Genomic DNA, 14,511 nt, shown 5'->3' with positions numbered 1-14,511 from the left:
TAATTATAGACTACTGCCCCAAGATTTACAGTCTGTGACAAATATGCTTGACAGTGAACTTCGAATGTATTCAGAAATGTACTGCTAGCGTCGTAAAAGTGTAGTACAGTCTTTACGAAACGGTGACAAAAATTCTCAGGAAACTGAAACGGAAATCTTTGGAAGGAAAATGACGTTATTTTCGTCAAACCCACTCACACAAATTTAGATATCCAGCATTTAAGGTGAGTGCAACTATGCTACTGACTGCGTTGTACTTCTAGCGCAGGCATCACTAGAACATGGGAAGATAGAGTTCCTACCGGGGCGCACAGTCTGGGGCAGATAGTAGCTATCACTAAGACGCTCCACAGTTCGCAATGTAGTAGTCTCATGATGCATGTACATGGAAACCGCAGGAAAAACTCTTCTTCACATATTGTGTTGTAATGAAAAAGCGTATCACTTTCTATTTTCAAATTCAGAGAACGAATTAATCTGACTAAACTAAGTGTATCCGGAAAGTGTAGAAGTACTTGAGCGATATGTGAAGCAACACGTCAGCTCTGCGTAATTCTGAACAGCATTCTCTATCTATCTGTGTGGTATATTACAGAGGACTTTAAAGTCAACATGCATTCTTACACAAGAGAGTGATAAAACCCTTTGCAAATGAGATTTACCTTGAATGTCACATCGACACCTACCACGAAGTTTTTATAAATAGCAGTGACAACTACCCGAAAGAACGAGAAGAGTGCATTTAGTACATGCCATTTATACCAGAGACAATTGCGTTGAATTTCGAGTAGAATATATGGCACAGTTTACTAACTCGGGTAATGTAGCTCTGCCTATTGTTATGGTTACATCTCCATTGCTTTCATTCACCATTCTCCAATGAAAACTCCATATTCATACAACATTTCGCTATTACAATTACAGTATCTTCGTGGAGGACGAGCTGAACTATCTTCATAGATTGCCTGTTGTAAAAACACCAATTATTGTAGTTTCACCGTGCGTTAAAGGTGAGTGAACTTAAAAGACTAAAAAAGTGCATTGTTTAAATAATAGATATTCATGTTTTTGTAGTTGTATTTATCAAAAAATTAAAATCATAAACCCTATAAAACAAGTAGAAGAAAATTTCCTTTACGAAACTTTCACCGAAAAATATACATTAAATGCGTTAAAACATTTAGGAACATTGCCATGAAGAAAGAACAACAATCGTACTTGCATATTTAGATTACAATATCAAAAAAGTGCATAGATACTGCTAATACTAAGGAAACCTGAGAAGATTAGTTAAAATAAGTAACGATGATTATTTCTTAAATAAGTTTTTCCTGTAGAATAAAACAGCATTATCTGTTTGTGAATCTACACGGACGAATCTTTATTTTTATTTTCAGAAATAATGCCCAAGTTTTCTACTAATTTTATTTCAAATGTTCTTTCTGAGATGGATCGGATTATTTCTGGAACAAGAATGTAGGTCACAAATTTCTGTTCACAGAACCTATCAGCTGTCCAGAAGGGCAGCAGGCTGATAGCCAAGAGACACTGCACCGCGATGTATCTTGTAACATCGCTTCCTTTCAAACTTTGCCGGGCAGAATCGATTTCCTCAGAACACAAAACTCAAGTCCCATCCATGCAGCCACACCAACCACGAGCAGGGCCATAATGACATAAATTTTGGCTGCGATGCACAGATAGTGGCTGTAGGAGAAGGCAACCACAAACCCAATGGACTGCCACAGTCGGAAGTTACTGTAAGCGGCATCTTCGTTGCCAGGGAACACTATGGCGTACAGTGCTGTGGAAACAAAACAGTTTAATTAGCCAATAAGATATCAATTTACATTTCATTGTGTTTTATAGAATGTATTATGTCTAACTTCACATGATATTAAGCAAAACGGAAGAGAGTATTGTGCTACACGATCGTGGCCAATTAGAGACGGCTGCCCATTGCCGATATGTCAAGAGGAGATCCCTGACAGCTGAAACGGGCTTGGCGCTGCCACTTCAACGAGCAATCACGTAACGCTATCTTGTTTAGATTTGTATAGCAACAGTGTTGCCACAGTGTTGGGCAGCTGTGGATTTGTGTTGCGGATGCTGTTTGCAGTTCATAGCTGGGAACAGCGCAGCTAGCTGTCTCCGTATAACTGAGTAGTAACCCCATCCGTTCTAACGCGCCGTGCTGTAACGCACGGATGTACGCTAGGAGCTGGGGCTGGGGATATCGTTTGATACCGTCTCTTCCGACTCCCCCTCCCACAAATATAACATATCGCCAGGCTAACTTTCAAAGTCCAACACGTGCATATGAATTTCACAATTATTTCACTAAAATTTTAATTTTCTTAATACAGGCTGATATAATTAAAGTTAAACTCTCAAAACACTGTAGAAATGATACAACTAGTCACAATGACGTCAAATAGCAACTGAATAATAATCACATAATACGTCAATTCGTGTTCAAAACCATAACTTCAATCCTGATCACGAACCGGTGCAGGGTCCTCATCTAAGTGCTACTGAAACAGAGTATGCTGATTTAAATGAACAATTCTGGCATTCGAGTATTTAAAAGTGTTTTTTGGTTTAAATTAAAAGAAGAAAAATGAAAAGTGAGAGAAATTTGGATGCTTTGTTTATAGACTACTCCAAGTGAAATTGTTAAGGTAGGAAGTTTAAGAACAAAAATTTAAAGATCAATCAATAGGAAAGTGAAAACGTTAATTATTTCTACGTCTACATCTACATCCATACTCCGCAAGCCAACTGACGGCGTGTGGCTAAAACCATAAAAGTTAGATAGGCTTTTGCTAGCGCCTCCTTAGTTTATTATAAAATATAGTAATGTAGTATTACAGTGCAAAATTGTGTAAATATTATTGCCACTAATACCTGCTTCACAGGTGATTAAAGTTCAAGTACATACAAATCTTTAATGAAAAGATTTACCGTAGTACTATTAGAATTGAAGTTATGCACATTTTCAAAGATAGTGTAGTTTTGGCACCCATCACGACTGGTTCGTTTTGAAGTTAATTAAGTCCAATGTTGTATTTTATTACCTTGCAAAGTAATTTAAGTGAATGGTTATCTTTTAGAGTTAGTTTTTACTATTGCCCACTTCCATATGACAGGATATTTCAATACACAGAGTTGTCGAATACGGGCAACGGAAAATCCACACGCAAATCAACCAGTACCACTTCATCCTGAAAAGGCCACTGTGTGGTGCGGGTTTACGGCATCGTTTATCATAGGGCCATATTTTTTCGAAGAGACAAGTGCTTCCGATCCTGTTACCTTTAGTCACTGTTAAGTACTCTGAGTGTCTTTTGCCCAACCACGTCATTCCAACTCTCTAACAGCGTATATGTGTGGATGCGATCATTTTTATGCAAAATGTCGCACCTCCGCACATTGCAGATTCAGTTAAGCAGCTGCTGAAGCGCCATTTCGGAAATGTTAGAATTACAGCCGCCATTTCCCTACCGCCCGGCCGTCCCAATCACCTGATCTTAATCCGTGTGACTCATGGCTGTGGGGCTATCTGAAAAAGTTGTGTTCAGTGTTACGATTGCAAACTTAGCAGCGCTGAAGGCACGCATTGCGCAACACATTCTGAGCGTGACCTCGGAAACACTTCGATCAGTAGTGGAAAATGCTGTTTCTCGATTTGAACTGAATGCAGAAAACCGTGGACAGCATATTGAACATGTTTTGCGCCAGTGACAAGGTAATTAATGATCCGCTTTGATTTTGAATGGTGCTTTTTATGCGGTTTTCGGCCTCAGGACAATTAAAAACCGATGTTAGTGATGTTTCTTATACGGTGTTTGGCCTCAGGACAATTAAAAACCGATTTTTCCCATCCGATGTAATATAACCTTGCCATGGAGGATGGGCTTACGTAACTAACAGTATCACACCTGTACACACATGCACACTGAGCAGTACTGTTTGTTTAACGCCAAAGGTATCCCTTAGGCATTGTTGTTTGATTCATTTGTCATTTGTAGTCACCCACTATTAAATTATGATATTTCGAGCGCCATCTATTACTAAATTTTGTAACTGTCTATTTTTCTTCTGCCATACGTTTTCCCCCTTATTTGATAATATTCCGTTGCAATTTGACATCATTCTGATCAGTGATGTTATTTCTACAGAGGTTTGGAAGATTAAAAAAGAGCAGAGAATTAGGGGGAAGTGCCTGGCTTTCGCGGACTATCTTGCCATTCTAACAAACAATAGAGTGGAAGCCAAAGCTGCATTGGAAAAACTACACTAAATCTCACAGAAAACTGGGCTACAAATCTCGTATGAGAAAATACAGTATATGGAAAACAACCCTGCAGACAATCTCCCCTTTGCCGGCCGCGGTGGTCTCGCGGTTCTAGGCGTGCAGTCCGGAACCGTGCGACTGCTACGGTCGCAGGTTCGAATCCTGCCTCGGGCATGGATGTGTGTGATGTCCTTAGGTTAGTTAGGTTTAAGTAGTTCTAAGTTCTAGGGGACTGATGACCACAGCAGTTGAGTCCCATAGTGCTCAGAGCCATTTAAATCTCCCCATTACTACTCAACACGGGAAAGTGGCACAAGTTGCCCACTTTAGACATCTGGGAGAGATAATCCAACCATCAGGACTGAACTCAGTAGCCAATAAAGACAGAATCTCCAGATTAAAAAAAGCATCTAAGCTCGCTTGGAATCAATATAATAAGAAATATACTTCTGTCAATGCGAAACTAAGGCATTATAACACGGTAGTCCAACCAGAAGCACTTAATGCTGCAGAAACTACAGTGATTCATGGTCATACTAAGATCAGAGAGACTGAAAAGGAGGAAAGAAAAATTCTGAGGAAAATATATGACCTAGTAGATAGTGTCGAAAGTTCCATGCGGCTTTTCGCGGATGATGCTGTAGTATACAGAGAAGTTGCAGCGTTAGAATATTGCAGCGAGATGCAGGAAGATCTGCAGCGGATAGGCACTTGGTGCAGGGAGTGCAGCTGACACCTAACATAGACAAGTGTAATGTACTGCGAATACATAGAAAGGAGGATCCTTTATTTTATGATTATATGATAGCGGAACAAACACTGGTAGCAGTTACTTCTGTAAAATATCTGGGAGTATGCGTGCGGAACGATTTGAAGTGGAATGATCATATTAAATTAATTGTTGGTAAGGAGGGTACCAGGTTGAGATTCATTGGGAGAGTCCTTAGAATCTGGTAAGCATGATAGCGTCACGGAGATGTTTAGCAAACTCAAGTGGCAGACTCCGCAAGAGAGGCGCCCTGCATCGCGATGTAGCTTGCTGTCCAAGTTTCGAGAGGGTGCGTTCCTGGATGAGGTATCGAATATATTGCTTCCCCCTACTTATACCTCCCGAGGAGATCACTAATGTAAAATTAGAGAGATTCGAACGCGCACGGAGGCTTTCCGGCAGTCGTTCTTCCTGCGAACCATACGCGACTGGAACAGGCAAGGGAAGTAATGACAGTGGCACGTAAAGTGCTCTCTGCCACACACCGTTGGGTGGCTTGCGGAGAATAACTGTAGATTTAGACCAGTGTTTCGGGAAGGAATTTGGATGAAGAGGCCAACTAGAGAGATTTACAAAGACATAAAAACAATAACAGACACCATTAGAAAGAGAAGGATGAAATTTTATGGACATATCAGCGAGATGACTAAAAGCAGGCTCACAAGAAAAATCTTCGAGATACTAAACAAGAGCGAAAACAAGACAAAGTGGATCACTGAAGTAGAAGAAGACATTTAAAGAACTGGAGATCACACAAGACAACATAAACAATAGAGAACAGTTTAGAAACAACATACAGAAACACACACTTAAACAAGAACATAAGGAGAACAGAAAGGGAAAAAGATGGTGGGAAGAACGTAAGAGAGAACACAGTGAATGTACGAAGAGAATTTGGGAAGAACGAAGAAACAAGAAGAAATCATAACTACTCAAGTTCAATTGCTCTCTCAAAAGGAAATAATCGAAAATAATAATAATATTAAATATACTCATTTGTTTACATCAGTGCTTAGTACATTGTTTTAGCATAATGTTCAAGAAATTGTATTTCAGGAGAGAAGGTTGCGTTTTCGCTAATAACCTCCGCGACAGACCTATGCTTCAAAATGAATGGAGACTCTAGCCAACCTTGCGTGTTGGGCCGTGTATTTGGTCAGAACGACGTCTGTGCAATGTCCACGTTGCACATGTCATTCGTGATCGGAACAGTCTTCTGTGTAGTTGTGAGTACATTTGTCGAGCAGACTGTTGGTGTTCGTACGATGTGACCGTGACACGCGGTTATTGAGGAGGACTGTGATGAAAAATAAGAAAACGACAGCTAAAAAAGTCACTACAGAACTGAATGCCGCACTCGCGAACCCTGTATCACCAAAACAACAGGAAGAGAGCTCCATAAGCAGTGAATAGCAAGGCGAGCCGCAATTCGAAAGCAAGTCATCAATGATGCAAATGCCCATAACAGGAGAAATGGAAGAAATTAATTTGGTCTTATGAGTCTTGTTGCACACTGTTTCCAGCTCTTAGCGGCGTTTTCGTCCCAAGATTGAAATATGGCGGGGGTTCGGTGATAATTAGGGTAGCGATATCATGGTATTCGACAGACACCGTGGTTACGCTCCAAAGTCGCGTTACTGCCAATGATTATGTGCTCCTTTTGTTCCATGGTACACTGTCCCTTCCTCAATGATGATACTGTGCTCCAATACGACACGGCGCATATTCATACAACTCGGGTCTTCTATGGCTTGTTTTTTGATCACGTGGATGAATTGTCGCGTCGTATCTCTTGTGGCCACGACAGCCACATAATCTCAATATTACTGAGCCTTTGCGGCCTACTTTGGAGAGAACGTTGCGTTATCGCTAGTCACCTCCATCACTGTTACCTCCATTTGCTAATATTTTGCAAGACGAATGGTATAAGAGTCCCTTGAAAACCATACATGACCTGTATTAATCCATTCCGAGATGAGTGGAAGCTGTTTTGAAAAAAATGGTTCAAATGGCTCTGAGTACTGTGCGACTTAACATCTGTGGTCATCAGTCGCCTAGAACTTAGAACTAATTAAACCTAACTAACCTAAGGACATCACACACATCCATGCCCGAGGCAGGATTCGAACCTGCGACCGTAGCAGTCGCACGGTTCCGGACTGAGCGCCTAGAACCGCGAGACCACCACGGCCGGCGCTGTTTTGAATAGCAACGGTTTACCTACACTGTGCTAGGCATGGGTAAGTTTTGGGTTTTTAGCTTTTCTATATTTTGACCACCCTCATGTAACACTGGAAAGGCATTCTTTAGAAAATTTGAAAGGTACCTTTGATTTAAGAAAATTAAAAGCTACAAACTCACACAACCCAGACAATTTGATAATTTATATGATATAAAATTGATGTGTTCACTCACTAGTAAGCACTACGATTATGAACAGGGGTCTGCTGTCTATCGTTATACAAGTGCTAAATTGGAAATTGCTGTTTCCCTCATTTGTTTCTGCCTACATTTGAGAAATGCAGTCCGTTTGTTTTTAAACTCTTTTCTTTATATCTACAGATAACTTACTGCGGTTTGCCAGTTCATCCTGTGGTCTCACGAATCATGTTAGATGTTTTGTTGACTGTCGGTACTATCAGCCTTGAAATTACGCTTATAGCCGGCTGAAATGTTACCTGTCAGGTCCAAATCTGATCCACTTGGCCAGCCCCTTACTTAAGCACCTTAAACGTGTCTAGAAATTTCTAGAATTCCTTGCCATTTTCGAGACGCTTTAGTTTTCATTCAATTTTATTCTACGACAGTTAACTGTGGAATTTAGAAGCTGACATATGTAAAAATGTAAACCCTTTTTATAAAATGTTGTGTGGAGGGACGGTCGTGACGAATATGAAACCCTTTCACGACATCGTTCACCCCTGCCTTCCCCTCCGCCGTGCACAGCGCTTGAGTGGTAAGGACCCCATAAGACACTCAAAATTTAGGGGAGCCTACCTGATCTGTGACCGCTAAAACGTCCGCCAGAACGTCGCCTAGTTTGGTCAGAGCTCAGAATTGTTTCAAAGGCGCGATCAGTCGAGTGTTTTTTAAACTAATCGGACCATTTCGGAGCAATGGCGTGGGTCATTGACTTGCTAAAAGTACATGCTACCTGCAGGGTGCTATCGATAAACCAACGGATTCACATGATCCGACGGTACACTCAGTTTCAAGTCTAGGAAATCAGCAGCACAGACGACGGAACCACCATGTGGTCCAACTAGCTTGGGCAGTGAGCTAGGCTCAAAACACTTGCGTCAATGTTCACTATGCAGGGATGACAAACAAAACAGTCAGCTGAACACAAATAGACTTCGATGGAATGCAGGAAGAGTTTTACAAAAATTAGTCTGTGCAAAACACACAGTTAGGCTGTCTTTTAGGAAAAGAACAGGTACATATTGTTTGCCGGCGTACACGATAGCAGATCTATCAGGTTCCGCCATCCCTTGTAAACATCCCTGCTGGATAATACATTCAGGCACCTGCCTTAACGGCGATGTGTTGGCAGATGGGCGCATCACCTCATGTTTTCGATATAATCACAGCCTGTCATTGCCAATGGCATTGCTGTGGTATTAACACCGGTTGCCGTCAGATTACAAAAGTTAAGCGCTGTCGGCCTTCGCTAGCACTTGGATCACGAAAGCTGAGAACGGCCGGGAAGCGGTGTGCTGACCACATCCATATCCACATCCAATGACGCCTATCGGCCTGCCATTTGCTTTTACCATGACGTATAGTGATTCATTAGTCCAAGATATTTTTCTATCTATTCCTGCGCCCGTTCTTATTTCTCTTTCCTACGATGTACTTTGAATATAGAGACACGAGTGGACTGCATTTTTTTTGTTTTATCTCATAGCGAAGAGGCTTCTTATAGGGTCCTTCAAAAAGTGCTCCAATTTTCATATATCATATTACGAATTTTAATTTTTCGGACATATTAACAAGATAGATACGGTTAGTTAGTTGGTTGGTTAGTTACGTGTTCCGTAGATGATTTGCACGGTTCTTCTATCGAAATGATTAATGAAATTAAAAATTAGATCGAGGAAAGTTAAATTACCAATACACTCGAATCCATGTATCTACAAAATTCATTGTAAAGATTGTGATAAGTTCTATATAGGTCAGACAGGCCGGAACTTTAATATCAGATACAGAGAACAGACTAGAAACACTGAACGCAACCCATCAACCTTCTTTCAACACCTACAGATAGAACAACATACCACAGCCAATGTAGAAAAAGCAATCCAAATTTCGCATGTAACACCTAAAGGTCGCTTACTCAATATTCTGGAAGAGGTCGAAATCTACACACATGCACACAAATATCCACAACAAATATTCAGCGAGCAATTAGATCTAAAACATAAACACTATATAGAAAACTTTATACAAATCATCCATCATGAAACGGATAAACAACCAAAGACATAAGCTAAGCCAAGGCAATAACATATTCATAGATAAAAATAAACAACACGGTAGCTAAGGGAAATCGATAAGTAACTGCTCTAGTGTAAACTTATAGTATCGTTGGTTGAACATCAAACAAAGAATTGTCACACACAACAAATAAAATTCAGGCTATAACTTCCAACAAATATAGCCTATGAAAGCTACGTCATAAAATAACTTTAAAAGACGTAAGAAAAACGCTTAACTGACGAACCATCGATGTTATAGGTAAGTTAAGAATTCCATAAATGTATGGTTGTCAATCTCATATATGACAAGTAGGCTACCGTCTGCTCTGGAAAATAATATGTAATAAAAACATTATTTTCAGATCGCCTGATGATGGCAATAGTGCTGAAACAGGCCTGTCGTGATTAAACAAACATCTCAAAAAAAGGAAGCAGCTTTTTGGACTTAATTCATAATGTCTTTACACGACTTACATAGAGCTGCAGGCCCATTGGATATAAAATATAGAGAAGAGTAAACTGCGCAGTCACCACGATTCTGCCGAATTGGAGAGGGTTGTGCCGATCGAAAAATGACGCACCGCAATACTAAATGAAATGTCACGCTGTACCGAGTAAATCTGAAAAGGAACGAGCAAAGCGGAGAGGCTGCATCGTGATCCACACACTCGGCCCATGTGAAGTTGGCACCTCGTAATTGGCTCTGATCTACACAAACTAACCTCTTGGAAAGATCACAAAAAGTACGAACTAGCGTATATTATAGTTTAATTCTTGTACTATTTGATGAGAATGTATAAACAGCATTCTCAGCAGAGCAACCCTTCTGTATGCCCTTTTGAGTACATTACTTTTTTGAATATTTTGGAAAAAGATGTCCGTAGGGAAACTGGACGATAATTGTTTAAGTCTGTCTTGTCACCTTTGTTGTGAAGTGGTTTAACAACTGCATATTTTAACCTGTCTGGAAAAATTCCCTGTGCCAGTTATGGATTGCATACATCATTAAGGACAGTATTTATTAAGCTGGAACAATTTTCAAGAATTATGTTTGAAATTTTTATAATTGTATTAATTTCAGTGAAGGATGTTGGTGCTACTTCTACTCACTTAAAGTTTTATGGAATGATATGTTTTTATGTATTCTCTTGCTTGTTCAACTGAACCATTTACTCTTATACTTGCTGCTACGTGTAGAAAGTGACTGTTAAACGTACTTGAAACTAGCGCATTATCTGTCGCGACATCATCATTCAGTTTAATTGGTTCAAATGGCTCTGAGCACTATGGGACTTCTGAGGTCATCAGTCCCCTAGAAAGTAGAACTACTTAAACCTAACTAACCTAAGGACATCACACACATCCATGCCCGAAGCAGGATTCGAACCTGCGACAGTAGCGGTCGCGCGGTTCCAGACTGTAGCGCCTAGAACCGCTCGGCCACCCTGGCCGGCTCAGTTTAATTGTTAAGGAATCTTATACACTGACTGGCTGTCCTATCTCCCATTTGACAATGTTTCATATCGTTTTAATCCCATTAGCCACATTCTTTATTTCCATCAGGACTGAATGCTTCTGGATATTTTAGTTACTTTCCTTGCTATGAAACAGAATTTTTGTAAATACATGTAATGTCAAATCTTGACTTACTCTATCTTTTACATAAATTTACCTCTTCCTCTTACATGAGATGTTAATTTCCTTAGTTATCCACAGCTTATTTTTTTAATGGTCTCCTAGATAATTTTTAGGAATACAATTTTGAAATATTGACAGAAATTTGGTAGAGAGTAAACTGAATCTGAAATTAACATCTCTTTCTATATACACTGTACCTCATCTCATATCACCCGTTTTAGCTTACTCTTAAAACGCTGTGTCCTGTTCTCATTAATAAGCCTCACTGTTTTGTATTAACCTGCCTCATACTTGTAAGATGCCATACCGTTTGTTTTCATTAATTGTGCATCATGATCAGATAGTCCCTTAACTACTGGGTATACATTAATTGTTTCAGACTGAGCATTGTGTATAAAAATGTTGTCAATCACTGTCCTGCTATTTGTGTTTCACACGATTTGAAAAGTTGGCTACTGAGATTAGCTTGAAACAAAATTTTACTGTCCGTATCTTTTAAGAAATCTGCACTGAAATCTCCACAAACTACTGTTTCTTCTTGTCTGACAGGTAGCTCATTGATGCGTTTAGATTTCTCATAAACAGTTGAAAGTATCTTGGCCGGCCGGTGCGGCAGTGCGGTTCTAGGCGCTTCAGTCTGGAACCGCGTGACCGCTACGATCGCAGGTTCGAATCTTGCCTCAGGCATGGATGTGTGTGATATCCTTAGGTTAGTTAGCTTCAAGTAGTTCTAAGTTCTAGAGGACTAATGACTACAGATGTTACGTCCCATTGTGCTCAGAGCCATTTGAACCATTTTTTTAAAAGTGTCCTAGAGGGGATCTGTAGACTTTTACAATTATCAGAGAAGTATTTTGCAGTAACGTGACCACCACCCTTTTCCACTTCAGATATGGAATGTGATGTCTCGCATATGACATCATCTACAGTGCTGTCACGCAAGAGCTCACTCTGTGAAATTCGCTGTGCCTGCCTCACGAGACTCCGCTAGTACTTCGTAAAATACACGTCGAATTTCTGCTATTAACTCGCGAATGCTGCGGAGTTCGTTGACATATACCAATGATTTAAGGTGACCCCAAAGAAAAAAAATCGCAAGTGGTTATGTCACACGACGTTGGTGGCTGTTCTTGTTCAACATTACGCGACAGGTCCAGAAACAACTCATGGAGCAACTCAATTGTTTCGCGGAAAGTGTGATAGGTGGCGCCATCCTGTTGAAACCACAACTCTAGAACGTCCATTCCATTTGAATGAGGGCACAAAAAAGTCTCTTATCCTGCGCTATCGGTTTTGCATTAATTGTCACAGTTTGTCCCACCTCACCTTCAAAACTTAAGAGCTCTTGATGCCGCCCACCCAAAAGCCACACCAAATTGTCACTCGTTGTGGACGCATTCCGCTCTCTTGTATGAATTTTCTGACCCACAGATATGGAAATTATATTTATCCACAAATCCATTTTAGTGGAAATGTGACTAGTCAAAAATTATGATGCTTCTCGAAAAATCTTCGTCTTCCTGTCGTTTTCTCAGAAACCAGCTGCTGCGGTAACTGAATTCCGTAAGGGAAATAATGGATATCATATCGGAGAATTCGCTGTACTGAAGAACATCCTACGCCCACTTCTTGGGAACAACGAAGAAACGCCCTCATTGGACTAACAGCCACAGCGTCACGAATCACAGCAATGTTTTACAGAGATCGACTACAACGAGAGCGCCCGGACCTTTAATGTTCACTATTGAAGCCGTTGCCGTTTTATTGAACTTTGCAACAACTCTGAACTGTTGAGTCACTCGATGCCTCACTGCGCCCTAGAGTCGTGCGAAAACGTCTCAAAATTGCTGCATCCGTTCTGATAAAATACTGTCACTATTATCACACGCTGAGTAGGAGTAAACGACTCCATGGTTACACACACAATGAAGAACTGCGTGAAATACAGAATGAAGCAACAAGAAAGGCAATAGCAGTAACCCACTAAATTACAGGCCCATACTATTAATATCGATATGCAGCAGGATTTTGGAACATATATTGTGTTCGAACATATGAATTACCTCGAAGAGAGCGGCTCATTGACACAGTCTACACCGATTTGGAAAACGTTATTCTTGTAAAACACAACTAGCTCTTTACTCACATGAAGTGTTGAGTGCTGTTGACAAGGGATTCGGATTATTCCGTATTTCTAGATACACGAGAGGCTTTTTTGACACTGTACCTCACACGCGGCTTGTAATTAAATCCCGTACTTGTGGAATATCGTCTCAGTTATGCGACTTGATTCGTGATTTCCTGTCAGAGAGGTCTCAGTTCGCATTAACGGACGAAAAGTCATTGAGTAACACAGAAGTGATTTCTGGCGTTCCCCAAGGTAGTGTTATAGGCCCTCTGGTGTTCCTTATCTATATAAACAACTGAGGAGTCAACCTGAGCAGCCGTCTTAAATTGTTTGCAGACGGTGCTGCTGTTTATTGCCTGGTAAAGTCACCAGAAATTCAAAACAAATTTCAAAAAGATTTAGAAAAGATATCTGTACGATGCGAAAATTGGCAACTGACCCTAAATAATGAAAAGTGTGAGGTCATCCACATGAGTGCCAAGAGGAATTTGACCCTCTCCCACACACTCTCTCCCACTCTCCCACTCTCCCACTCGCCCACTCTCCCACTCTCCCACTCTCCCACTCGCCCACTCGCCCACTCTCCCACTCTCCCACTCTCCCACTCTCTCTCCCTCTCTCTCTCTCTCTCTCACTCTCACTCTCACTCTCACTCTCAAAAAAACACACACACACACACACACACACACACACACACACACACACACACACACACACAGAGAGAGAGAGAGAGAGAGAGAGAGAGAGAGAGAGAGAGAGAGAGAGAGAGAGAGAGAGAGAGAGAGAGAGAGACTCTTCAATACATCAGTTACCTCTAATTAAATTTGGAATGTGTTTAATGTGTCCCTTTGAGATATAAATAAAATAAAACAATTATTTCTTGTAAACAAACAGTAGAGAAGCACTTTAGCCGTAAAACATCTGCGTTTTTATTCTTACACCCAAACATCGACTCATTTGCAATATCAGATAAGTTTTGGGATGCCAGCACTCTTATGCTTTGGCCTCTACGAGTAATAATAATAATAATAATAATAATAATAACGGCTACACCACTGCAATTTCATAACCACTTCTACAACCCTTTAGACCACATAACATCAACAGATACGAAGAAAGTAAGCTGGACAAAGAAAACACAACATGGCAAGCACCCGTACCATCCAACGCAGCCACACATCGATCAAGACGCATCCAGCAT

At 40.6% G+C, this 14,511-nt stretch overlaps 1 protein-coding gene across 3 annotated transcripts in view; it reads right to left on the bottom strand.

Annotated features, from left to right (window-relative positions):
- Positions 1–1,349: 1,349 nt before the first annotated feature.
- The window catches only part of LOC126299177 (UNC93-like protein), a 400,303-nt gene continuing 387,141 nt past the window's right edge, over positions 1,350–14,511 (bottom strand). For all 3 annotated transcript variants that reach the window (XM_049990944.1, XM_049990943.1, XM_049990945.1), the window contains one exon: positions 1,350–1,804. In XM_049990944.1, the coding sequence (XP_049846901.1) occupies positions 1,584–1,804 (221 nt within the window). In that variant the 3' untranslated portion in view covers positions 1,350–1,583. The remainder of the gene's footprint in view (positions 1,805–14,511) is intronic.

The sequence above is a fragment of the Schistocerca gregaria genome, chromosome X (genome assembly GCF_023897955.1).
Source record: "Schistocerca gregaria isolate iqSchGreg1 chromosome X, iqSchGreg1.2, whole genome shotgun sequence".
Lineage (NCBI taxonomy): Eukaryota > Metazoa > Arthropoda > Insecta > Orthoptera > Acrididae > Schistocerca > Schistocerca gregaria.
This window is presented reverse-complemented; position numbering and strand designations above follow the sequence as displayed.